Raw genomic sequence first — 27,479 nt, 5'->3', positions numbered from 1 at the left:
TTGCGCCCTTTAAAAGAACAAACATTTTTCGCTGAAGAACCCAGGCCCTGATTTTATCATTCTGGTTTGGTCAGAGTTGCTTGACCCTTGCGGGGTCTGGGCTAAGCGAAGCCTTCAGGTGCTGCGGTTCCGACCCAGTGCTGGGAACCTCCTCTAGGAGGGCTGTAGAGCGGTTTGGAAACCGCTGTGGATGCCGGAGCTAGGAGGGTTTGGACACCCGGGGCCAGACAAGGTTTGGATGCCGGAGCCAGAGAGCGTTTGGCGGCCGCTCGGAGCATCGGACCCTGCTCCGCCGCGCTCACCCGCCGGCTCTGCCCAACCTCAGGGGGAGGCCCTGGGGCTGAAGCCCCGCCGCTGCCGGGGTGCGGTGTGCAAGGGTCCGGGCGGTGCCCGCGGGCTGTGGGCGCGGGGCGGGCGGGGCGCTGAGGGCGGCGGGGGCGGGCGGGCCGTGACGCGGGCGGGGCGGGGCCGGCCTGGCCGCCATGCGCCGCTGAGCGGGCGCCGGCCGGGCCTCGCCATGGGGGCGCCGCCGCCCAACGGCAGCCTCGGCCTCACCGCCAGCCCCGGCGCGGCGGCGGGGCCCGGGGACCGCGGCTGCGAGAACGGCGCCCTCATGGACAGATTCGGCATCTTCCTGCAGGGGCTCCTGGGCGTCGTGGCCTTCAGCACCCTCATGCGTGAGTGGCGGGGCCGCGGCCTGGCGTGAGCGGGCGTGGGGTGGGGGGGTCCCCGAGGAGGGCGCGGGGTCGGCGGGTGGGGCCGCGCCGCGCTGCGGTACCCGAGCTTATCCCGGGAAGGGCCGGGCTGTCCCGGGCTCCCGGCCGGGAATGGCCGCGGCGGCCTCGGGAGCGCAGCGCCGGCGCTTTGTGGAGCCGGCAGAGCCGGGCGGGGAGGCCTCGGGGACCGCGCTGCAAGTCCTTGCACTTTCTGAAACTTGCCTTCCTACGATCGGCACCCATGCTGATACAGTTTACCACTTCAGGGGTGGGTGGGTGGCTGTCCTGCTCTGAATTCAGCGGGCAGGATGAGGTAGGTGGTGTGTGCAGAGTCACTCGGGTTTGGGGTGTGCAGAAGTCACGGGTTTGGCTGGTCTGTTTTAGCGCAGGTGGACCTTGTCGTGTCAGCAGCAGCAAAGGCAGACACGCTGCTCTCAGTCGCAGGGTGCTGTGCCACGCTGGCCTGGAGGGCCATACCCGGGAGCTGGAGCAGCCCCAGAGCTGTGTGGCTGCCCACAGAGCTCAGCTGATGAGCGGTAACTCCGTACCCTACCCTTTGAGTGTGGTGGGAAGGCAGGGAGGGCTGGAGGCCGTGGTGGCCCCAACCCTGGAATGGGGGAGTCCCCCCCAGCGTGGAACTGTTCTGGTGGATTTGTCTCTATCCCGTGCTGTAACCCTCTGGGCTGAGCGGTGGAAAAGCAGCTCAGTGTCTTTGCTCACCTGACTGTGACATTGCTGTTAACAAAAAGTGGGAGAGGGAAAAGGAGTCACCAGCGTCATGTGTTTTACGGTTTGACTGATCTAAAGATCCTGTGTACATTAGAATTGCACTGATGCCTTTTCGTGCTGGTGTCACACCATTATGGTTAACTCAGACATGCGCTACATCTTATGTTTTCATGCTTTAGTGTCCCAGTCACTGTTAACAATTGCATTGCTCTTGTGAAAACTATGTGTGTAACTGTGGTCATTATGTGACTGAATGGCAACAATATTCACTGCTGTAGCATTTGGTCAGTCACAGCAGCCTTACAAGAGAAACTGAAGCAGTTTTCAAACAAAAGTACCTCTCTGTAATAATATGATGATTACATAGTGTTGATTTTAGATTTAAGAGATGTAAATAGGTAATTCTTATGGATTGTGCATCCAAAGATGAAGACCTATAGATATTATTTGTCAGGCTAGTACCTTTTTTTTCCTGGAAATGGTATAATGTGTCTTTATGCATTTTACATAAGTGGATGGAAACTCAGAACACTCAGTGAAGACAACAAAAAGTGAATACAGAAAGTAGGGAGTAGGAAAATGAAAGCCTTGCTGTTGTCTGCACTTCCTGACTTGGGTTAGGTACTGTTAAAGCAGGAACTGTCAGGAGACTTCCATGCAGTGCTTGCAGCTGTGGCAGAAAGGAGTGGAAGGCAGGCAGCCAGCCAATCCTCACAATGGACTGGTCAGAAAAGGAATCTGTGTCCAAAGGGGATTAAAGGAAAAACTTAGCAACTTGTCATGCTTATATTCCAACGGAGGATAGGTATATTTGTCCCAGATTTACCAGCTACATTCTCCTCCACTTTCCTTTGTGCCTCTCCCCGAGCAGCAGCAGAAGCTGGCCACACCACGTGGGCCTGTTGCACTGGACAGGAGCAGCTCTCTCTCAGTTACTGGCTCTGCTGTGCAGGAGGGGCAGTTCTGTCCTGTCTGATAGCTCTGTCTGAATGTTTCTATCCTTTTTATGTCAAATACAAAACACCTGGCCTGTTGTTCCAAACCCTTTAAAGTTTCCTCAACGAACGGGACTTTCTGTGACAGATGCGATGATGTGACAGAAGCAGGAATTTGTGGCTGTGAGCGTGGCCTCTCCTCAGCAATCACCTGGGCACCTACACAGTTGTTCCTGTCCCTGAGCTGCTGGGGCTGGAGGGGTGACACAACTCTGGCTGCTGGGTCACAGAACTGATACAGCAGGCAAAGTAAATGAGGAGAAGTGGTTGTTTTTGAGCTGGAGTGTCTGTGGTCCTGTACTGGCACAACAGAGATGGTGGCACTGAGGGAGGAACAAGTGGCTGTAGCAGAGGCTGCTTGAGAGTTGACTCTTCAGTTGGGTCCCTTCTGAACAGCAGTAATTCTCTGTGTGCAGCTGTATCATTTCTCCTGAAGACACATGGCTGTCTGGTATTTAAATTTAACTTCTGAAGAGCGAGTCACTTGCCTTTTTTTTTTTTTTTTTAAGGGGACACCAGAAGAAGATGTTCTAATATTTTGCTTGTGATTAACGGTGCTGAGCCCTCTGTAGTAAAAGGAATTAAAGTAATGGCACCAGAGATACATTGTACAATTGCTCTTTTTGCACAGAAGCTTTTTTCCTTTGAAAAATATTTGATTTGACATGCAAAGAATAAGAATTTTTGGTAAGTGACTAAATCAAAGGCTGACCCAGACCTGCCCTTTCTAGATAAATCTTACCATGCTTGTGTTCAGAGGAAAAAAGAATATTTTAAAATGTTTTTTCTGTAGTAACTAACTGTAAGAGGAATAGGACCTTTTTTGTTCCTTGCTGGTGGATGTTCATCTACAAATGACTAAAGGACCATTCCTAAAGAAGAATTATTTAAGATCTGACACTCAAGTGTGCCACCTTCTTATATGTGCACCTGTTCAGTTGCTGTGAAGTTGTGCTGTCAACTGACCTGGCAATGACTTCATAATTGTAAGGGCTGAAATGTGATTATGTATCAGGTTTTTAGTTTGGGGAAGATATGGTGACTCTCTGCCAGAGGGAACATGGGAACTGTGGTGCTGTGGCTGTCTCTGTATACTTGTAAGGATGGTTTTTACCCCAGTCATACTGTCAGCCTACTTTGTGTGCCCTCACCACTGAATTGGCACAATCAACAAGTGACAGGAAGAGAAAATTTCTCTCTTTGAGCCAACAAAATGTTCGTTTGAAATTAATTCTGAAGTTTCTTTTCTTTGTAGCTCTTGGCTCCCTGTCCTGTCACACATGGAATGAAGAACAGTTTAACTCACCTGTTTGCCTCACCTTACTTTTTAAATGAGTGACTTTGTTCTGTTACTTTCAAATTCAGGTACAACCTGCCACAACTCCCCAGTCTTTTTCTTGTAGAAGATGCTTTATCTCGTGATCATCTATCCTGAGTTTATATGGCAGCATCCTTAACCAAAGAAGAGAAGTTTGAATTTGGTTTTCATTGCTGTGAGTTGTTTAAGGCCTTCCAAATCCACTACTGAAGTCTCTCTGCTTTCAGATCTTACCCTGCTCCTCTTGATGTGAAGCTTGTGCAGGGAGGTCATTTTCTGATGTCTGAACCAGTAGTGAATATATTTAATACCATCAGAGCCCACCCGCGTGTTGTCTTTAATCTCTGTGAATTAATCTTTGCTGCTCAGAGTCCAGTCCTCTGCTGGGAAGCTAAAGACATGTTGAAACAGTTTCACCCAGATGCTGCAGATGTTCCAGCACACCAAAAGCCCCACTGAAGTCTGGTGAGACAAGTTCTGTAGCTTCTCTCCTAACCATGGGCTTTAACTCCCTGTGCAAGGGAACTCTCTGATTAAAAACCACCTCATTTTGGCACATCTTCTTGGACTGGCAGCCTGCTTGGACTCTGGTCACTGCCTCTCCAGCCTGGGAACCTGCTTTTTTGAATTCTGTTGCTTTATTTTCTTCTTTTCCCTCTTGCACACATACACATTATTTTCCACCCTAGTTTATTTAAGCCAAGCCACTTCATAACAGGAAGTCTTAATGAGTTTCCTCGATGGAAGTGATGTATGTTTATACTGCAAGCCAGTAAGCCAAAGATAATATTTTTTCACAGTTTGCCACTAGAATGTTTGTGTCTTATTTCATGGGAATCTTGATTTAAAATTTTAGCTTTGATTCTTAGGTATTTGGGACTCTTTGGTGCAATAGTTATGTAGTTGTTTGCTGAGGACACAAAGCTGGCTTGAAATATTTTTACATAATACCATTTGTTTTGTCAATAATCCCAGGCACCTTCTGAGCATTCTCTGGTTGGGCTTTTGTTGGTCATGAATGATTAGAGAGTGGTGTTGGCACAGCATCTCATATGTGTATGGCACAGTTTTTATTAGCCAAACCTGGTTAAGGGATGGGGAAAAACCCACTGCCAATGCCTTAAAACAGTTTGTGTCAGACAGGGTAGAGTAGTTTGTTTACTAAGCTTGTTTGTCAAAAGATTTGTACCTTATCAGAACATGGCAATGTTTGTTTTGGGACACTTAGGAATGGCTGAGAAATGAGACGTGAGTTGTATTGATGAATTATTGAAACAGAAGAGTCATTTGGTTTTCTGCAGGTAGAAGGTTTGTGTCTGTGAGGAAAATACAAATGTGCTGTAAAAGAGACCAGTGTGGGATTCTGTTCCCTTTTTATGGCTTTATTACAGTGTGTAATCCTTCTCATGCTGAGAAGGGTTTGCAACAGTGAAGTGATTGGGTACAGGTGCAGTGAATAAATGAGAAGGTACATTTGCTGTTGAGGGTCACAGATGAAAGAGAAAGAAGAAACCATTCTGTTAAAACATACTATATATATATATATATTTTAAGGTCCTCTCTTTACTTACAGTGTCCTAAAGGATATACCTTAAAAACTACATCCTTAACAGCAGTTAAATTTACAGCAAGGTTTTCCCACCTGATAAGCCATGCAAGGGAAATGAATGCTTCTTCATATAACAAACTGTCATAGGAGATAGTTTAGTAGAATTTGAAATGCTTTAGGAAAATAGGCTTTTCAGAGGAGTGGTTCTTATTTTCAGGAAGGTAAGAGAGTAATATGGGGAATAATGTTCTGGGGAGAAGGATTTAAAAATACTTCCAGTTGCCTTTAACAAAAGAGTCAGTGTAAAGGAAACTGTTGGATACAAAAGGACTAAACCATATGATTTAGTTGTTTTCTATAGCAATTTTCTTTCTGCTTGAGCAGATTTTAAAAATGTGAAAATGATAGGGAGTTGTCTTTGGTGCCCTGGAACCTCAGGCATGAAATACAGACCTCTGAGTAACAGCAACAAGTTTATTCTACGTGGTAGTGGCCTGATAGCAAGGTGGTGTATTATTAATAAAGACATTATTTAGAAATATTTGATAATATCCTGACTTGAATGTATTCCCTCCAAGTGAAACAGTACATGTTCACATGAATTCCTGAGGACCCCCTCAGAAATGTTCTGCGTGCTTCTGGTTTTAAAACTTTGACAGAAGTTTCAAATCACAAATAGGCTCCTTCATTCTTATGGAATTAGGAATACTATTGTACTTATTACACACGGGATCACATGTTGTAGAATGCAGTTTATTCTTTTTCCTGGAACTTGCCAGATAGATGCAGAACTGGCATTCCAGTGTATGTTTGGGAATTACATAGTAGTAAGAAGTGTGAAATGAGTTTAGGGACCACTTCCAGGTATCACAGCAGTGGGAGTGAATTCCTCTTCAGGTAAAAGAAAACTAGTAAGATGTGCTGTTGAACTGATAAAAGGCGAGGTTTGGGAGGGAGCAAAGGGGGAGCACGTTTTCGAAAAGGAGGAGGTGGAAGAGCAGCCCTGGGAGCAGCAGGACTCGCATCGCAGCCGGTGGGTGTTGGGGCGGCCCCGGGGTCGGGGCAGGACCCTGGACAGCTCCGGCGGGACCGTGTCCTGCTCTCGGCCGGCATCGAACCCTCCCCTGCCCCGAGAGCTCTCCTTGGATCCAGAGGTGCGTTTTCCTCGAGTGCTGTGGACCTGGAGTAAGTCACAGCCTTTCCCGACGGCCCGCTGGGGTTTGCTGGCACACGGGGTGATGCAGCTCCCTCCCGTCTGGCCGGGGGCCAAGGAGGAAACAGGATGGGGTGATGGTGTCAGAAATACCTGCTGTCCTCTTCCTCCTTCGAGCCCATTGCATGGCAATTAGTAATGATCGGTATCTCGGTGCACTCTTATTGTGCAGGTTAAGTGTCTGCTTGCGGCTGCAGGACTCGCAAAAGCCCTGTGAGGTCACTCTGGTCACGGCTAAGTAAATTACGCCTTACAATGATCCAGTGTTTCCTTATTCCCAGATGGGGAGGTATCGCTCGCAGCCATGGAGTGTGTGGCTGCTTCTTGTTTGTTTTAAATAAATCATCAGCCCTTCCAGTGCCTCTGTGACATCCTGATCTGTGTTAGAGACAGAAAGGAGAGATGCACTACGAGGTGTAGCAGAAAAAAAAAAAAGAAATATAAACACACGGGTAAATGAGGAAACTAAATATTTTCTTTTACCGTGCTAATGTTGGAGTACTCTTTAACATATGAAACAACTAGTTGGGATAAATTCTGTCCATTGTGAGCTCTCCAGAAGAAGTCAAATCTTGCTGACAAATTCTGTGCTGTACAGAAGCAAGTAATAATAGTGTTGGGATCTGCTCAACTGAAACCTCTTAAGCAACGGAAATGACATGAAATGAATTTGTAACAGTTTTGGAATTGTTTGCTACACTGAAAACAAACCAGTCTCATAGCATAACTAGGTGTCTGCTTTCACTGACAATAGGAGAAACATTTTTTCAACTTCAAGTCTTACTTAAACTGCATTTTCTTCGGTTTTTATTAAAACGACTTGTAAGATGTCCGATTCTTTGTTGGCTCTAGATTATAATAGCACTTTATTGGTCCTGATGTCCTGATCACATCAGGCCATTAATATTTTAGTGTCACTAACTCTCCTTGAAATGCCACGGCAGTAAAAGTTAAGACAATAAAAATAAGGTACCAATTTAGACAAATAATCTGCAGTCTCTAAGTTAGCTGCACTTGTCATTAACAGTTGTCTGATGCCTTACTTTGTCTTACTGGCTCAGGACATTTTACATTTTCTTATTACTCAAATCAACTGATTGCTGGATATAGTTGCAGACCACATAATAAAATTGTTCAAGTATAATCACACATGTCATTCACATTATGAAATGTTTAGGAAGAAGGATAAGTTATGTTGGCATTTGTAAACTATTAAAATGATAAATTATCCAGAAACTCTGAAACTGTGTTTAATTAGGACTGACTTCTGGGCTGTTAGCTAGACTGGTGTTTAACTCTGTTTAACACAGGCAATGTCTCCTTGACTAGTGTTTTATAATTAAATCTGTGTGGAGCTGATTTGTGTGGACACACAGTGTGCAGCTTTGCATTCTGTGGTGATATTAATTTCATGGTTAATGAAGTTTGCATTCCTAAAGCGGTATTTAACAGGGTCTTATCTGTGTGGCTTTTGTTGATGAAATGAAAAATCAGGTCTTCTTTCTCGCCCTGCTGGTAGGAAATGCTTTGCGTTCTCAAAGATTCCTTGATCGCAGCAAAATTTATTCCCTGTGAAACTCAGTTTGTTGAATCTCTGTCAGACTGACGAAGCTCAGAGCTTGCACCAGGCTGCCTTGGCAGGTGCTGTGCTCTGTGGAGGAGGGTTTAGGGCTTAGTCAGGAATAACTAAACCTCTTTGTACTGATTCTCAAGGTACTGACATCCTGTTTTTCTACCACTGACCCCGAATCACACATTTTTTGTGTATTTGTTGTCATAACCTCGTACATACGTTGTCATGTGTGAGGAAGATTGAGGATGAAAATGTGCTAAAGTGGATTTAAAGCTCAAATTCCTCATGCTCACATTCATGGTTCAGATTCATAGTTCCAGGTGTAAGTTCACCCAAGTGAAGAGCTAGAGCAGGGGAGAGTCATCCTAAGGGAGACACTAAACTTGTTTTTGATATTGTTCCTGATGGGGTTTTCCTCTAGATGTTACTGGTTTTTTCTTTTTCTTTCTTTTTTTTTTTTTTTAAATAATCACACATTTCTGTCATTTGAAATGCTTTGACTTTGTTCATCATCTTGACTTCTGTGACATTTTTGACTACCCCAGGTTCTAAGACCAACTGCTCCTCCTCTTGTAGTGATTAATGTGTTGGCTCACCTGAGAGAAGAGGAAAAGTGTGCTACATTTCCTTGTTTTATCTGGTGGGGGGGCAGTAAATGGAGCTCAGGAGGACTTGAACCCACTGCCCAGTGAGCTACAAGGTGCTCAGGACATGGAGTAACTACAAATAGGGTTCATCCTATCAATTTTGGACAGATTAGCCAGTCACCTCAAATAAGTTGTTTACTTACAAAATAACCTTTACTTGCTTTTTGTTGTTTCACTGTAGGGTTTTTTTTTCATTTCTCAAAAAATACAGAACTTTTCAGTGGAATTAAAACGATTTTAAGTTTACAAACAATTATTCACAACTACCAGCATATATCCTCTGTCTCTAATAACTTTTGAAGATACTATGCTCTACAGTTTTAATTCCTTTTTGGAATAATTGCCTTTACTTCCTTCCTGCTGCTATGCAACACCTTCCAGCACACCTTTCTTGCTTTGAGGTAGTGCTGTGACTAATAGCCTGTGTTATTTTATATACACAGGATTTAAATGTTTCCTTTGGAAGGTAATTGTAATGTTAGAAGATGAAATAGTATAAGGAGCTTTAAAATAGGCAGGAGGGGAAAAAAACACCCTCCTCCATCTGATCTTATAACCTTGAGCTTTCTTATGGCAGCATGTTTTCAGTGCTGGCATTGGATTTTTGTGTTGTTGAGAAGTAAGAAGCTTTTTGCAGGTGGAAGTTTCATCTTGATTTCAGAAATTTAATTTATGCAGGGAATACCCGGTTGTTGGATATGTTGTATCAAAGAAGTCTGTATAATTGCCCTCTGACTCTCATGTTACTTGATCATGTGTGAAGAGAAGGGGTGAAAGGAGGTTGTGTAACTTTTGTTCTTTCTAAAACAGTCGGTGTTACATGAAATGTTTGCCTTGCAATTCAATGCTTTGATGGTTTGAGCCTAGGAGGACTGAATCTGGTAAGCAAAGCTATCTAGACTTTAAATGGACTGAACATGAACACACAGTTTATATCCTCCTTTGGTCTCCTTGATTTAACATATTTGCTGTTTGCCATTTTTTTACAAACGGAAACCCAGGTTTCCTTTTACTATCATCTTTGTGTGCATCTGAGCTTACGTATTTCAGGTTTGCTTTCTGCTTTTCAAACTGCTACAGATACTGGCTTGCTTAATATTTTAATGAATGGTGATTGAGTTTTGAGCTGTGCTTTGGCAATTCTGCCTGTTCCCAAGAGCTGGTTTAAAACAACCAACTTGAATGACTTAAAGTTCATTGATATCTGTTGTCATACTAATAATGTTTTGAAAGCTTCATGTATTATTGAGTGATCTTGTGAATGCTGTATGTGAAAATGGTGTTGTGAATCGTAAATTGCTGCTTAGTGCACATTAATATGGATTGATTCTATTTGTTTTGTACTAAATAATTCATGTTTCCCAAATGGTTCTTATTTTTTAGCAGGGGAAAAAAAATCCACTTGAGCACAGCAGGCTGTATTTTTCAGCTCTCGCTGGGTGCTTGAATTGCGTGGCAGGGATGGTACAGCTGTTTCTCTAGGAACCTGCCTTTTTTTGTTGGTGGTTGTTTAATGACACCTGGTTCAGAGCATAAAAGTGTTTGCAAGAGGGCTCTGTATTATCCTTCTCAAGCCAATCTCACGGGCATTTTTACTGGAAGCTTAGATTTGCTTGGCTTTAACTGTCTCATAGCTGTTGAAGAAGCAGTGTGGTAAATGCTTCTGGCTCTTAAAGTCTTGGGAAGCTGTGATTTGTGATGACTGCCAAACAGAGCACACCTTGACCCAGCAGTGCTGGGTGTGCTCAATGTCCAGAAAACAAATGCCCGTCTCTAAGGCTGAATCACATCTTTTAACTTTAGGTAAATATTTCCTGAGCTACTTGTGCTGTTTACCTGAGAGTTCCTAAAGCAGTTCCTTGCAGCCTTTTATTTTTATTTGCAGGGGCCTTGGCCTGTCTTTTGGGAAGCAAAGGGCTGGATGTTTCTGTTTACACAGTGTGTGGTACCTGCATTTGCTGACTTTTGAAGTGCTGCTATCTCTGGAGAGACAGCAAATAGGTCAGCAGTTGAGAGTGAGAACTTGTGTGTATTCTTTGTCCACTCACTCAGTTCAGCTATTTTAAAAGTAAGCTTTACCTTTAAAAAAAAGGAAAGGAAGAAGAGCTCCCTGACAGTGGCCGTTGGTGTGGAATGGCTGGGCCATTGGCTCTGCTAAGACACATTTGTTTCCTTTATGGGCAGCCGAGTTAATGCCCCTGTCAGAGCCCCACTGTCTGTGCTGTCAGGATGCACAAGATCAGCCTTGCTGAAATTGTCTTAGTCTGAGTGGTTTGCAGGTGATGTGACATATTTGTGTCTCCCACAGCCAATCTGTACCAGCCAAGCATTTGGGAAAAAAAATTTTGAGCTTTAAGTATGTACGTGTTGGGAATAAAAAGCTCAGCAGCCTCATAATGCATTTGGCTGCCCTTCCTGAAGCAGCAACATTGTCTGATTTATTCCAAGCTCAGGTAGCAGAGTTTTTTCCCGCAATAATGATTATTTCTCTCCTCCCCTGCACTGTGAAGGGGAGCTTCACTCTGTGATAGCCATTCCCTATGGAATGGCTGCAAAGGTTTAGCTATCACTAAACCTTTGTGACAAAATTTACCAGTAGGTTTTTAGCTGGCTGTGGAAGCAGGGAGGAAGTAAATGCTTTTACAGAGGTAACTTCCAGTAACTGGAATTCACCAGTGTTTATCCAGCAAGCGCTGCTGCCCATTTGATAAATTCTATGAAATCCGGTGTTGACACATTGTTTTCACTCATCCTATGACATCTGTGTGGATACGAGAGCCCAGGTGAGGTAGCTGTGCTTGACAGATGTTCAGCACTGGTGTATTTAACTTTGCAGTAAAACAGTCCCTCGTTCTCTGCTCTAACAGAAGTGCCACTCAGGCCCCTTTAACTGTCACAAAGTGAAATTATTCCAAGTGCTGCCAGTGGAACACAGAGATAAGGGCTGCAGTTTGCAGGTACCTCAGGCTGTCCAGGCACTGAATCCTTTGGTGCTGACCTGTCCCTGAGTAACAAACCAGCTGGGTCATTAAACTTTATTGTGTCCAGTGTTTCTATAAAGTTTCTCCTTGAGTGACCATCTTTAATGGACCAGTTCTTAATTACACTACAGAACCACTGAGGCCAAGGACTGGGAGGAATTAAGAAAAGGCCTTGGCTACTTGCATGGCTGACAGTTTTCTGTCTTATGGAAGTTTTAAAAATCCTTTTTGCAGGGGAGCAAAGCTGTTGAGCTCATGCACTGACTGTATGTCGGTCTAATGTCAACTAGAACAAAATTTTCCTTTGAGTTATTCCATAAACTTCTTTCATCATGAAGAAACCATGGTTCCTGGTGTCTTTCCCCAGTACAGCTGCAACAGTGGCTACAACTGAAAATCAGTTGCTCTAGTCCAGTATAATTTCTGCTTTAATATAATTGGTGTCTCAAGTGTTGAGGAGTCTGGGTCATTGAGCAAAAATGTAATAAAGAATTTTGGGGGTCTTATGTAGGGAAATAAGCAGCAGCCTTTCAGGGTGCCCTGCATTCGGGCATCTCAGCTGTAGTTAACAGGGCAGAGGGAAGGGGAATTTGCAGTAGGGCAAAAGGTAAATTATCTAGAGCATAGTGCATTTTCTGGCTGGAGAAATGAGCAGTACACCAAAACCACTGGTTCTTATGGTCTTTTTCTGCAAGCACATTTATTACCTCTCTTTAAGCACAGACAAACACAGAGTTCCTGTTTCTTTTTAAACTATGAATAGAGGGAGTTGCTGAGCTCAAAAGTGTCACAAAAGCTTTTGGTAGTCGAGTGATGTGTGGTTTATACACCTGTGTACCTTTTGTAAGGCTTCACTGTAGCCTGTTCTCACTAGGCATGTTGTTTCTTGCAAAGTTAATTCTAAAAAGAAAAATTCTGTTTGGGGGAAATCTGAGATGTAATCTTATGTAATTTCTTATTATTCTCTTTGCTGCTACCAAGAAAATAATGGGAGGGATAAAGTGAAGCTTTGCTTTAGTGGGAAAGGGAAACATGTTCAAATGTTTGATAAAGATCAAACAGGTAACATGGAATTCAGTTGTCATCCCGTGGTGGTGTGAGTTTTCAGGGATTGTAAGTGTGCATGTGTTTATTCAGAACAGACATGGTTCCCACTGTTGTGAGAAAAGTGTTGATACTAACAAGTAGGATGGTGTTTCTGACACTCTTTCTAAATGGAAATTTAAAAAAAAAAAAAAAATCTGGCCTGCATATGTAGTTGACTTTACAAGTTTTTTACAAGACTGGAAATTGCAGGTTGAAATTTGTGATGCATATGTTCTGATAACCAAATGTTCTGAAAATAGCTCAGTTGTCTGGGAGTAGCCGTATGAAATCCCGCATCCGACTCGGAGCTTGGATGCTAATGATGCTTGGTGTAACTTCAGCTGTTAGTCCACACACAGCTTTCCATGGCAAACTTGTCGTGAATGTTGGGAGTCACGTGAAGTAGTGTCAGAGTAACCCTGCAGATCCCAAGTCTTGCACGAAGGGGGCTGTGCTGGGGGATCTGTCTGGGTGCAAACGTGTTATTCAGGAACTCAAACTGCACTGGGGGTGTCACTGGTAAAATCTGGGCATCCACATGTGTGTGTGTGATCTGCAGTTACCCATGCTTTGTCCTTTGGTAGCTGGCTCAAATCTTGGAACTTTGAAATGTCCTATCACAGAAGAATGGGGTTTAGACTTACAGACCAATTTCTGTTGGAAGGGACCCCAAATGTCACCTGCTCCCACCTCCTGCTCGGAGCAGAGCCAGCTCTGACATCCCTTTGCTTGGAGCATCGTCCAGGGTAGTTTTCAGAGGCTGTGAGACTGCAGTCACTGCACCCTCCCTGGGCAATTTGCTGCAGAGTTTAATTGCTCTCATTGGAAATCTTTTACTCCTTTCATGCTGGAATTTCCCTGGCTGCAACTTTACTGGTGCCCATTGCCTGGGCACCTGTGAGAAGGGTCTGATTCTGTCCCTGCTGCAACTGCCCAGCCAGGGGGGCAGCTCTGAGCGTGTGGTGTGCAAGTGTGACCCTCACCAACCTTTCCTCCTTTTCTGTGTGGCCAGCTCAGCTGTGACTCTGCTGAGCTCTGCTGACTGAAATGTGGAGGAGATTTATGAAGTGAAACATTTGGTCATGTACTTTGTCTGTGACTCATCTTTGAAGAAGTTTTGAGAAGCACTGGAAATACAGGTGAAATTCCCAACTCTCTTCTCAGAAGAGGACAGGGAACATGTTGAATTTTCTTTCACTTACTTTACTTTTTATGAATTTCAAATTAATGAGCCCAGAGGTATCTTCTTAGATATTTACTGGGATCGGAAAGATTCTTATTGTGAAGTACCAGAACCCACCAACATCTGAGAAGTGCAGTAATACGAGATATATAGAAACATTTCAAAGGTGTGAGGTGGACCAGTTTTGTGCTGCTACAAGAGGACCATCCAGAAACTTGGACTTCTTAAATCCATATAAGTTACTCCACATCAGAATATTTGCTGTCTGACTTATTGAGAAGGTGAAGGAGGGAGAGAAGGAAAGGCTGAATTTCTAATACAGGTTCAGGCGTTGCTCTTCATATTGACAACTGGGACATGATTTACTTTGTTTCTTGTCTATTCTGGCCTTTATGCCTCCCCATGAGTCTTCTGAAATTCTGATTGCAAACCTCCTATGTTAAAGAAAGTGTTAGAAACCTTTCCACAGCACTCTGGCATTAATTATTCCTAGAATTTCAATGAAGTGGGAAGACAATTCAATGAACTTGAATTTTGCATTAGCAGTACTGTGCCTTATATGCCTATCTATTATCTGTCCATCTGGCAGCTCACAGGCTTGTTGGCAGAAGTGCTTTTATTTCCTTTCCTGAAAAATTCTGGCACCGAGTGTATAAACAAGCAGCACTTCGTTCTTCATTTATAATTCAGCATGAAATTCTGAACATTATTAGTTAATTAATATTAAATATGGTGGATTGTTGCCGGTGCGAGTGCGGTGCTGGAGCCGGAGCATATGGAGTGCTGAGGAGCCGGCAGATTGGGATCCATCTGTCAGCTGACACACGGCACGGCTCAGGGTTTGTGGTGGGGCAGAGGAACTGCCAGAGAAATCGGGAGCGGGGCTGAGAGCAGCTCCAGTCCTCACATGTTCTAGGGGAGAGCCACTGGCAGAATTGCTTTGCCCTCCCCAGTTTGGAGAGATGCTTAAAAAATGTAGAGCCTTTACTGGAAAAACGCGCTGGTTTTTTGTTCCAAAATGAATGCAGTGATTGCAAACGTACCCTGAGCTATCCAGTGTGGTCATCTGCAGCCTCCTGGCTTTTTGCTCAGTTTCCTTACTGGGAAGGCCCAGTTTCTGCATAAAGGGTTTGTTGGGAAATACCTGCCGGTACCTGAGTGTGCCAGAAATACCTGGTGCTCACAGACACACTGCAAGGGGCAGGGCTGGGAAAACAGCACTGTCAGATGTGGGCTTTGTGTTACTGCTGCAGGACAGTAATTCCTTACTCATGCCAAAGACACACCAAAGTTAACAGGGTAGAGGAAACCTTTCCACTAAGGATGGGTTTTATATGTGGGTTTTATTTCCTTCTGTCCAAGGTTCACTGGCACTCACCAGCTCCTTCAATATAAGTCTCAAAAAATGAGTATTTAGGCTCTTATTTCAGAAATTATCTCTTATAAATAAAATTAATCCCCAGTTCCCCTCCAGGCCTTCAAACTGCAGAGATTCTGACTTTAAAAGGCACAAATCACAACTGGCACAGTCAGGCAAAACATCAACAGGTATTTTAACCTGCTTCTCCAGGTACTAGGGCTGAATTTCAGTCTGACACAGGATGCCGTGTTTAAGTCATGCTTGCCCAGCTTCCTTTTGCAGTTCAGTTTGCCCACAAAAGTCTTGTCATGCACAAAGATACTTTGTCAGAGAATATATTTGTCCTGCTATTAATTAATTTATCTGATGTGATTGCCCCATATTGCAAGAATACTTCCAGTTTGACTGTTGGACTCCAGTGAGCAAAAGAAACAACTTTTTCTAATACCTACTTTCCTGTTGGAAATTAAACTTTCTGATTGTCCTCAATTAATTTTTATTTTATTTTTTTTTCTTCTTAGTAAAGCGCTTCAGAGAACCAAAGCACGAAAGGCGTCCCTGGAGGATATGGTAGGTTTCTGCAGGCTTTATTCTGATTTTTTATTTGTTTCTTGCATGTTTTAGAAAGTTGATGGGGTGATTGATTGCATGTGGTGATTAAAATAAAGAATAGTGATGGCAAGAAATTGGGAACTGACAGTGAGGAACCAAAAGAGTTACCAGAATGCATGAAAAGTTACCTTCTGTGTGTTTCCTGGGGAGTCCATTCTTGCTAAACACTTCCAGGAATCTCTACAGAGGTGCTCATTTAGACATAAAGCTTCAGGCTGTGGTTTCTCCTGATGATGGAAACTTTGAGTTGCCCTAAAATTCATCTGAACATCTACAAACCTAAATGAGCTTACAAGAAGCTCTCAGCTGGGTTTAAACAGAATTCCGTGTTCTGTAGCTATCTTACTGTGTGGCAAATAGAAAACAGTATGATAAAAAATATAAAAAATCGGCCATAAAGGAATAAAGGTATAAAAAAGTGTGGTGGTGGTTATTACATTTTAAAAGTTCCTTGATTGAAACAATACAACATCAGCTGTAGCAGTTTTTAGACTGGTGTCAATGTTAGGTTGTCATCCTGCTTGTTGAAGACTTCAGTGGTTCAAATTCACCTCATGGGGTGTTGCTTTTCAAAACTAATCCTGACCTTTATCTTATTGAAAAAATAAATGCAAAATCTCTGTGTACTACAGTCTACCTCAGCCTGGAATTCTGACAAGTGCAGTGATAGCCCTTGATTTTTAAGCAAAGAATCTTGTTCTGGAGCTCAAGTATTGTTATTTTTAGCTTGGCACACTGATTAGATAAGTAACTCCCTGGCTTCCTGCCTCATCTCCAACACTCTGCTTTCTGTGTCGTGCAGTGAATGAAGAGAAGGAAGTTTCAGACAGTTATCAGAGAGAGTAGATGAATTCAGGCATGAAGTGTCATTGGGGGCTGTTGGGGTGTTTGGATCTTTTTAGACATGGAAACAACAGGCAAAATGGGTGTTGCTCTGTATAAAGAAGACACTCTTGCTTGCAGAATACTTTTGCTGTGATTCCCATATTTAACATTTAATGAAATACCCACTGGAAGTTTTGTTTTTGTTCAAGGGGTGATGATAAAAGAATGATAAGGGCCAGAGTCAATACTGAATCAGTATCTAAATGGAGTATTTCTATTTTCCCTTTAAGTAGCAAACCACTTTCTCTCTGACTTTGTCATCTGCTTTGAAGATAATGCTGTCAAGGTTGGAATTCTTCTGCAGTGTGTTCTGAGCTGCTGCGCTACAGATAAAATTCAGTGAAACCACTTCATGCTTTCAGATAAAAAATATGTTGGCTTTTAAATAAAATACTATAGATAAAGCACTCATTAACCAGTATTAAATTTTTCACCCACAAGTGGTGGGGATTTTATTTTTGTCTGTGCCATAAACTTGCTAAAAATGTATAAACATGAAAGGCCCAAAATACCTAGAGAGGCCAGGATAGTCATTGTTTCCCAGGGGTTATTAAAGACTTAGCTAAGATTTAGTGAGGATTAGCTCTTGGATAATGCATATGATACCAAGAGGATATCCAGACTTTAAATTTACAGGGGTAGGTTTCAAGTTAATATGATTTGGGTTATTGTTAGCAATATTCAAGAAAAAAATGGGCAGAATTTGAACTGGAACATTGTTAATAAACTGAATACCACGACACCTGTATCATGTCCAGCTGTGCTGTAAAGAGTTTTGTGTGTCTTAAAAGCTGTTTTTACTCTCCACAGGTTTTTAGATACTTCCAAGCAAGCCATAGGGATGTTGTTCATCCACTTTGCAAATGTCTATTTGTCAGACCTTACAGAAGAAGACCCCTGTTCACTGTGAGTGTTTGATTTTAGGATAACTGGTCTTTGGGGAAGTTCTGTAGCTGAGGTTGATGGTGTATGTGGATGGAAGGGTAAGATGGAGCTGGGAAACCAGTTTTCTTGGTAAAAAATCAATCACTTTCAAAAACATGTGGTTTAAGCTTAGTTAATAATCAGGGATCAGAGTTGTGCTCTTTAAATTCATGGCTGGCAGGATTCTGGGCTGTATACAGATATTTTAGACCCAGGGCAAAGTGTTCCTACTTCTCCCTCTGCATGGAATGACTGAGGATTTGGGATGCACATTGTAATACGAGCCTGTTCACTGAAGGAGGTGCTGGGAGCAAAGGAAAGGAGTATCCAGTTGTGCCCACTGACCTCCACCTGCTCTGCTCACTGGATGAAAGCAAAGCTCCCATACAAAGTCAGGTTGCTCTCAGAGTTATTTAGCAAAAATCATCCGTGCTTCTGTTTTCTTCTTAACTCTGCATTAGCTCTGCAGCATTATTTTCACTTTGTTGAAAATGGGAAATCCTACTCAGCAGCCAGGCAGTTACAGCAGAAATTAATTTTGCAATGTCACGCTTGGAGCGCTGTGACTAAACAGATAAACCCTGCACTGTGGTGTGTTAAACCTGAAGATTTGATGACTAAGACCCCATCAGGCTCTTTACAGGAGCTCCTGAAGCAAATGGTAATTGTTTGGGTTTGTTCTTGATAAGGCTTATGCTCAAAGTAGCTACAGAGTCCTGGTAATGGAAGCTGTGACATTACTTTTAAAAAGCCCAATAATTTGCCTTTTAGAAGCAATCCAGTTCCTTCAGTGGCATCTGCTCACTTGTTGTCCCTGGCTAAACAAAGGGGACACACAGCTCAAGGAATATGCTTTGCTGCTGCACAAGCCTGTTTTATTTCCTTTAGTCCCCCTCGGTTTCTTTTGTGTTCCTACAGGCTATAAATGTACAAAGAAAACACGGCTTTCCCTCTTCCCACCACAAAGCATTTTGGTAGGGAAATTGCATTTATTTTAACACATTAACTGTAAAGTTTGATTTATAATTATGACAGTTTCAATAATACCAGGCATCATCGTAGGGATTTTCCTTGCTTAGAGATTTAAGAGTTTCCTGACAGATTTAAAGACTGGCAGGTGAAAATTGCTTTCATTCCACTTCTATTAACTCAAAGTATACATTCAAGTGAGCTCCCCAAAGCATACTGAAAATTACCAGTGTTTAAAGGTAAAACACAATAGTTTATTACAGTATTTTAAAAATAACTTTGTGCTGTTTACTGTGTCTTCAGAATAAAGGCTTTACTGACAAGTGCATTCTCTCCTGCAGCCTGCATAATTTTGTTTTCAAATGCCAGTTCTAATGTAAGTGTAACATGACACAAAACAAGTAAGAGAGTGAGGTTATTCACTGTTCTCAGGATAACAGAAATTACAATGTGCAGCTGTATAATTTCTCAGACACGGGTGTAGGTTCTTCTTAGCAGAAAAAATACCATGTGATATTAACCAAAACCACTTGTCCTGTCTTAGGAAGAATATATGTGAAGTTTGAAAGTGGGTCAAAGCTAGTGAGTAAAAGCAACATTTCTGTCTGTGACTTCAAATAATAATAATAATTTTACTCAGCAAATTCAAACTTGGGTAGTTTTCTGTTCCTTCCTGTTTTGTAGTTTGTGGGTTCTGTTCAGAACAAAACCAGAAAACGTGGTTTTAGAAAACACTGTGCTTCAGAGCTTGGAGAGAACTACAGTGGAAGTTGCCATTTGTTAGCTGGGGGGTGTAGTGCTGTGTGTGATCATATCAAAGCTGACAAAACAGCTCTTAAAACACCCTGATGGGTGGGTGCTTGTTTGAATTTTGGATAGGGAGAGCAGCGCAGGGTGCTGGGCTGTGAGAGGGAAGGTGGAATGAACTCTGGCCTCTGAGTCACTGAGCTCCCAGCCAGGTGAAGGACACACATCCCAGAAGGAGCATGGGGTGAGCCTGGTGTGCTTGGGAATTTGGGGCACCCTTGGGCAGTACCTGATGTGAAGGAGGTGTCTCCCTGCTGGATGTGAAGGTGTCTCCCTGCTCCCGGCGCTGCCCTCCTGCCGCGGGCTTACAGCAGCCTCTTGTGGCCTCAGCGGGACTTGTGCAGGCTTGTGAGTGCTGACTTTGCCTCCTTCTGGATCTTAGTGTTTGTCTGATATGAAGTTAATTAAAACTGAGATTTGCCAGACAATTATTAGAAAATAACTATTTTTAGAAATCTTTCGGAATGTCCACTTCATTTTTAATTTTCACCTGCTCTTGAATGGGATTCTGGATTGCTTTACACTTTGGATGCTGTTTTGCCCACGTGGGTTTGTCTCTGCAGCAGCAGAAGCCCACAGGTCCCTGATTGCTATTTTTATCCCTGCAGATAAGTTCTGTAGACTCTAGGGTTTACCTTAAGTATTTGGAATTACCAAATAAGCACCTCAATAACAGGGATTTACTACATCCCTTACAGCTGGCTCTGTTTCAAATGCAGTTTTGTTCAGCTAAAATTGGTGATAGTAAATAAACCAAACTGACTTAGAAAATGCTCTGAATTTCAGCTGCATCTTTGAATGACCCTAAGAATTAATTTGAAATCTCTTGTTTTTTGAAGCATAGGTAAGATCCCAGAAGCTGCTTTTGAAGCAATAAAATTAATATTGCAGGAGCTGTGTGTCCCTTGAGGGCTGGTTTGATTTGGTTATGGATTTTTTCCTGGGAAGTCTTGTTTCTGATACTTAAATGTTCATTGGGTAAGAACTGAAGTGCAAGAAAGTAAATCAGTTCCTAACACAAAATAAGTTGAAATTTGGCCTCAGTAGTGGCTTTACTCTCTGGGTATGATATTCACTGCTCATTGCTCCTTGCTGGGGCAGGGAACAGGATCCCTTGAGCAAGAGAAGCTCCAGTTGTGTTGTCTTTCCTCCTTGGCATGAAACTTTTGGGTTGGACTTTTTACCTTCAAATTTACTGAGATGTCTTTAAGATAACTTCTGGTCTTATTCCTTTGGTTTTAGTCGAGTACAGTTTCCATGCAAAGTGAAATGTAATGGTCAAAAGGAAGTCTGGTTTTAATTTAAAGGAATAACTTAATATTGGTGTTTATGTAGAGCATGCACATGCACACAGCAGAATTCATCAAAATAGAAGTTGGAATTTAACTTTAAGGACAGAAACAAAATATTGGGACTTCTAAAACTATTTAAATTTCAGTCTGTATAATTACAGAAGTGGGTAGATGATTGTACTCCATACTCTGGTTTCTCAACATATATATAACAGATCTTTTATTGATTGTGATGTTAAAATACCCTGAACTGTAGAAAATGGACCTTTGCTCCTTGGTTTCTTTTACATTTTTCCTCTCAGGTACCTTATCAACTTCTTGCTCGATGCCACCTTAGGAATGCTGCTGATCTACATCGGGATCCGAGCCGTCAGCAGCCTTGTGGAGTGGCAGCAGTGGGAGTCCCTTCGCTTCGGGGAGTATGGTAAATGTTCCCTGTTCTTGGGCTGAAATGATTTCCAGGAGAGAATCTCAGGGTATTTCAGCCACATTTCACAATAATTTTAATATTTTACTTCTAATGAAGGTTCTTTTAAGTTCTGTATCTCAGCATGCACCTTCTGTCTTAGAAAGATCAAGCCTGCCCTGTGTCAGGGTGAAGCCATTCCCCCTTGTCCTGTCACTCCATGCCCTTGTCAAAAGTCCCTCTCCAGCTCTGTTGGAGCCCCTTCAGGTACTGGAAGGCCACAATAAGGTCACCCCAGAGCCTTCTCTTCTCCAGGCTTCCCTTCTCTTCTCCACCCCACGGGTGGCCATTGAAGGGTGTCAGTCTTGGGGTATTTTATCTGGGGTAGTAAAGTCAAGTTCCCAGCTTGGAGATCACTGTGATTTCAGTTTGTTTGCAAGTGTGGGAAAACAAACAAGAGCCTTCCCCCTGTCCCCAGACAAGTCTCTTCTTGTGATTGAGTGATGTTGTTTGTGTTTCTAGAGCCTAAATAATCATTTGTCTCAAGTTAGTTCTCACTGTGAGCTCATTTCCCTTCTTAGCTCTATTACTTGATCCCTGGTGATTCATTACTTGAAGCTGTCACAAAAATAGCAGTGTCCTGCTGGTTTTAAAAGCCTCTTCTTTATATGGAGGATAGTTTTTAAGCATAAATGCCTCAAGGAAGGAATGGATACCAAAATATCAGCATTTATAAATGGTTACTGTTTGTAAAGCAAAACAGCACCACATGCTGATTTATGAACAAAGTAGCATGATGCTCCCTCAGGGGCTTTTTTAATGTCAGAATTTTAAATTTTATTAGGTTTGTCTTCATATTTCCAGTTTTGTATTTTCAGATTCATTACATCAGCAGTTGGATTTTAATAGAGGTGCAGAATCAGTTAATATATCTGAGTATGTAAAGAGGAGAGAAGCAATCATGAGCTGTACTGAAAAGAATGTTCCCTGTGTTCTCCTTCCCTTCTTGCCTTGTGCTGCTGTAGCTGTGTGAGCAGCAAACAGGTGATGAATCCCTCTTGGTGCCTGTAAACTCTGCTGGCAGCTGAATCGTGCTGTGGTCTCTTTGGCTTGTCTTTGCTTCTCACGTGGCAAAGCTGAGAAACTGTTTCTGATGCATCTTTTCCCTCCAGCTCTTTGTTTGCCACTCGCAGAGCAAGTTACTTACAGCCACGGAGGGTAGAGAGCACTGACTTTAAAACCATTGAAAATTTGTTTTGGAGTTGTTCTGGGAGTTGGAGTTTTCTTGAGAGAATTTTTCAGGATTTGAAGAACAGAGAGAAGACAGAGGATAGAGGAATAACAGGTGTTCTGTTCAAGAGCTGTCTGCAAAGCAGCTGATGGCAGTAACAGACACTGGTATAGACTACTTTGGCATTGCCCAGCATTTTCCTACAGTTGTCACTGCAGAGGATTCAAAATGTTTCAGTTTCATTCTTTATTTGCTTCTCTTGCAGTAACAAGATTTCCACTAATTTGCTGGATTATTCCATAAATGCAACTTGTACATGACAGGTATAAAATCAGAATTCAAGAGGAACCATGAGAGACTTTAGAAATGAAACTAGAGCTTTGACTTCAACATTAACATTAAAGTTCTAATTTGGGTTTGTACACTGAACCTCTGAATGTACAGATGTCCTAAGTATTCTTGGGAGCACCTTCTGGATGTGGTGATGTTATTAACTTGAATGGCATGGCTTATAAAGTCATAGATTTTATAAAATTATAGTATTTGATTGGAAGGGATCTCCAGAGGTCATATGATCCAACCTCTTGCTCAAAGCAGGGTTCACTTGAAAGCTGAAGTGTGTTGTTCAGGGCATGGTCCAGTCCAGTTGTTAATTTATCCATGGTTTGAGATTTGAGAACCCCTTTGAACAATCTACTCCAGTGCTTAACCACTCTCACTGTGAAAGCTTTTTTCCTTTAGCTCAGAATTGTATCTCCACTCATCCAGTCCATACCTTCCCAGCTTTTCTGCAAGGATGCTGTTGAGAGACTGTCATAATATGCAGCATGTAGTTGTAAAACTTGAGCATTTTAATTGTTTTCCTGTTGGCCTGCTGAGTGTTGGTGATTAGCTCCCACTGTAAAACGTGGTTAGGAAGTTTGCTTTGCTTTGGACTCCAGTCTGATTTACCAGTTTCTCTGTGTAGCATTTAAGCTGCAAACAGTCTCAGCCTATTACCAACTATTAATCCTGAAAGCCTTTCAGAAATGTTCCAGAAAAGGAAGTAGCAACTGTCCATTATGCATTACAAACACATAAAGGCATCTGATTTTCCATTGCCCATTATTCATCCTCAGGCTAAAAGTTTTGAGCTGTCTTTAAAGATGTTTCAGAGTCTACAGCAAAGACTAAAGTGCTGTCATACCCCTCCAGACCTTCCTTTTGTTTTCCAGTGAAGTGCTGCTTTGAACTCATCTGCAGAGCTTGTTAGGCCTAAAAGTCCTCTTTTTTCTTCTTTTTTATGTTCTTTTTTTTAATTGTTTTTTTTTTTTTTTTCTTCTTCTTTTTTTTTTTTCTTCTTTTTTTTTCCTGCTTTCCTTCATGGGGTCTAAGAATCTGCATAAGTTTTTCTGGTCAAATATTTGTGGGTTTCATCCTGTCCTGGCACATAACTTCCTGCACTCGGGTTCTTACTCTGCCACACTGGGGTGCAGCAGAATTTCAAACCCTTCCACATTGAATTTAAAATGTGATCTTAATTTTTTTGTTCAGTTTTTTCATAGGAGCTCTTGCACATGTTGCTTCAATTGTGATCAGTTACTTATGATCATTAACTTTGTAGAGAGGAAAAATATGTTTAAGGTAGCCCAGGGAGAGTGGCCAAATCATAGTTCTGCTTAGACTGAAGGGAAATGTGTTTTCCCCCAGCTGTGTTTCTCTTAAGTTTTCCCTTTCAAGACAACTTAATGCTTCATGATAGAGGGTCAGAATTAACAATGGGCTGGGAAACAAATGTAATGCAACTTTATCTGTCTTGCTTACATCAGAGTATATGAAACAGTGCTCATGTTACAGGTACTGCTGAATTGGATCAAGTCCTGTGAGACTCAGTTTCCTTTTGAAATTTGGGGTGAGGCTGAGGGAGGGGAAGGAGCAGCACTAAGGGAAGTGGGAGAAGACACTTTAAGAGGATTTAGCTGCTCTGCTGCCTCTTCTAATACTGTTTTTTTGAGATCTTTACTGTGAAGTGAAATCAAATCCATGCATGTATTGAACCTTCCTTCTTCCTTGCAGGTGACCCCCTGCAGTGCAGTGCTTGGGTGGGCCAGTGTGCTCTGTACATAATGATCATGACATTTGAGAAAACCATCATCATCATAGTGCTGCTTATACCTCAGTGGAAAGAGGTTTGTGCTTTTACAGCATTTTACAGACAGAGGAATTTCAGGTGGAAGCTGTAAAGACTTCCAGTGGTGGTTATGGGTTTGGCTCAGGCATCAGAGCTGTCTGCAGTCACTGCTGGTTAAATCTGTGGTACTGGTGTGTTCTTTCAGTTTAACTGGGATACTGCTAATGAGGCTTCCTGGCATCCATTGCCAGGAACATCCTACCATATTTTGAAGGGGTTTTTTATATACTGTGATATCTAAAAATTTATTCCATCTCCTTGTCTAAAGTGCTCTCTTAATTCTTTAACTCTTACTTAAAGCTCTTGCATATTCTTGCAGTATTTTAAAGAATTTTCTTTGCCTGACCTTTTTAATAGATTTAACTGTAGCCTTTAGAAATTTGCAATGGATTAGTGAGGCCATTGCTGATGACTGGATAAATATTTATTCTGATAGACTCTGCAACTGAGTATTCAAAGTGATGTTGTTACAGCCCATTAAGACCAGTTTAGCCCTGTTGTATGCTCTGGACTACTCTGGGAACTGTCTTCTTACAGTGCATTTTGTAAAACTCTGCTCTGTTTAAATTTCCCAAAGATGGAACCTAAGACATGTTCCTTGGGAGCTCACAGCTCTAAAATGTTCAAGATGATTCTCACACAGCTCCTCAGATTTCTGTAAGCAAAAATGACAGAGATAAGTTTCTTGTCAGCCCCACTTACTTATCTGTGGTAATTTATAAGCTGTCCTAAGTACTTTGCTTTTCTCAAAGCTGTCCTTTTTTGGTTCATCTGTGTTATTTCTGTCGCATTAGCTGGCACATGAACATTGCGCTGCCTAACCCAGATTGTGCACATGCTGCCCTGATCTGAACTTATGCTCTTCTTTTCACAGGTGGCTTTATTGAATCCCATCGAGAACCCCCAGCTGGAGCTGGCCATCGTCATGCTGATAGTTCCCTTCTTTGTTAATGTTAGTGCAGCTTGAATGCTTCTCGGAAATGTTCACTTGGATATCTTTCTGCCACGTTCTTCATTAATTAACATTAGTCTTAAAACACAGTGTTATCTTGGTGCTTAAGAGAAGGGGTGTTAAGGAATGGATAAAATGTCTGGGTATGTAGGTTTTACAAAGCTGAAATCCACACTGAGCTAAGGGACCAGACTCAGGGAAGGGGCAGAAATGCCTCATAGACCTATTTGGCCTGATGACTTCAGTGGGTTGGGTGAAATACTGAAATACTGACACAGAGATATAAAATCACAGTGAAATTTGCTGCAGGAAGCAGTTGGGCTAAGGACAGATGTAACCTGAAGTATCCTGTGTCTGACACAGGCTGGCCTATGGTGGAGCAGAGGAAAAGGGCAAGGGTGCAGTCATCCTTCCCAAAGTATACTCTTTCAGGAATCTGGGATTTAGGGATTAGAGCCAGGGATAGTGGGTGTCCTTGCATTTAATAACTGCTGGTAAAGTTTGCTGCAGGAAGAGTTAATATATAATCACTGTGAAAAGTCACTTCTTATTTTCTTCTCTTCCACAAAGGACTCAAGCAGCTGGGTTCTGGAGCATTCATATGCTGTGTCAAAAGCCATGTGACACTGTGGCTACACAACAACATTCAGAATTGTTATCAGCTCCAAATACTGACCAAATGAACTTATTCCGCTCTGAAGAAAGCTGAACTGTCCCTTTCCCCTTCTCTTTAACAGGCATTGATGTTCTGGGTAGTAGATAATTTTCTTATGAAGAAAGGGAAGACAAAAGCTAAACTTGAAGAAAAGGAAGCAGGACAAGATTCAAGAAATGGAAGTAAAGTCCGATACAGGAGAGCAGCGTCACATGAAGAGTCAGAGTCAGAAGTATGTCGAGTTAATTACTGCAATTAATGCAGTATCAGTCCAGTCCACCCCTCCTGCCCTTGATTTCATTTCATTGGAACACTGTCAACTGAGGTTTGATTTTCTGTGCATGTACCCCTAGCAGTAATTCCCAGCATTTGCTGTGGAGAACCAGTTAAGGAAAATGTCTTTGTTGCACCAATCTGGCAGTTGATTTCCTTCCAGATGGGTAGGAAGGCACAATAACATATGTAAATATCCCAGGTGAGCAGTGTTACAGATACTTCTAAAAAAAAACCCACAGGGGATACAAAACAAACAGACAATTCTAATTCCAAGAGAGGTTAATAGCTTAAAGTGAGAGGGAACTGGTGGAGGCAACTGACCTGATTTTGGAGAACTATTTACATACTTGCCTTAGCATAATTATATTCTAAATTACACTAAGTGAGCAGTTTTTAGTTCAACTGAAAGGATGGGTAATTTCTTTGAGGGTAAGTTGTTTTAGCTTTAGTAAGTTAATGTAACTTTTCTGTGTGATAAACTGTGCTATTTATATGGAGTTTTCCTTAATAAAATGACTCCATGGTATCAGTTTGGAGAAAGACCTTAAATATTCTCTCTCAAGCTGCCTCAGCTGTTCTGGAGGTGCAGGAATCACTTCTTTGGGTTTAGGCTCGGTGGCTGTAGTGAGATTGATATGCATGAATCCTTCTTTGAAATTTCTGGAGCTCCCACAGAGGATGTGTGATGGTGTTTGATAGTGCAGGCAGTAAATCCTAATTGTGGTCTGTCAGCTCTTCCCTGATCCAACTTTGCAAGCACTGAAAAAAAAAAGTAAAAGTAGAAAGAAGAAAGAGTGACTGATCCACGTGCTGTTTGTTTTCAGATCCTGATTTCAGCGGATGATGAGATGGAGGAGTCGGACGCCGAGGAGGATCTGCGCAGACTCACCAACCTGAAGCCGGTGAAGAAGAAGAAGCACCGCTTTGGTCTGCCTGTATGACACAACCCT

At 42.4% G+C, this 27,479-nt stretch overlaps 1 protein-coding gene across 1 annotated transcript in view; it reads left to right on the top strand.

Annotated features, from left to right (window-relative positions):
- The first annotated feature begins 482 nt into the window (after window positions 1–482).
- The window catches only part of LOC126638689 (musculoskeletal embryonic nuclear protein 1), a 37,496-nt gene continuing 10,499 nt past the window's right edge, over window positions 483–27,479 (top strand). Inside the window, exons 1-8 of the mRNA XM_050312780.1 lie at window positions 483–677; window positions 15,872–15,920; window positions 17,658–17,753; window positions 21,142–21,263; window positions 24,532–24,644; window positions 25,521–25,598; window positions 26,336–26,485; window positions 27,354–27,464. Of these exons, the coding sequence (XP_050168737.1) occupies window positions 518–677; window positions 15,872–15,920; window positions 17,658–17,753; window positions 21,142–21,263; window positions 24,532–24,644; window positions 25,521–25,598; window positions 26,336–26,485; window positions 27,354–27,464 (879 nt within the window). The 5' untranslated portion in view covers window positions 483–517. The remainder of the gene's footprint in view (window positions 678–15,871; window positions 15,921–17,657; window positions 17,754–21,141; window positions 21,264–24,531; window positions 24,645–25,520; window positions 25,599–26,335; window positions 26,486–27,353; window positions 27,465–27,479) is intronic.

The sequence above is a fragment of the Myiozetetes cayanensis genome, unplaced genomic scaffold, assembly GCF_022539395.1.
Source record: "Myiozetetes cayanensis isolate MyiCay16 unplaced genomic scaffold, myiCay2020 scf18, whole genome shotgun sequence".
NCBI lineage: Eukaryota > Metazoa > Chordata > Aves > Passeriformes > Tyrannidae > Myiozetetes > Myiozetetes cayanensis.
The sequence above is the reverse complement of the archived record's forward strand: the minus strand, read 5'-3'. Positions and strand labels throughout refer to the sequence as shown.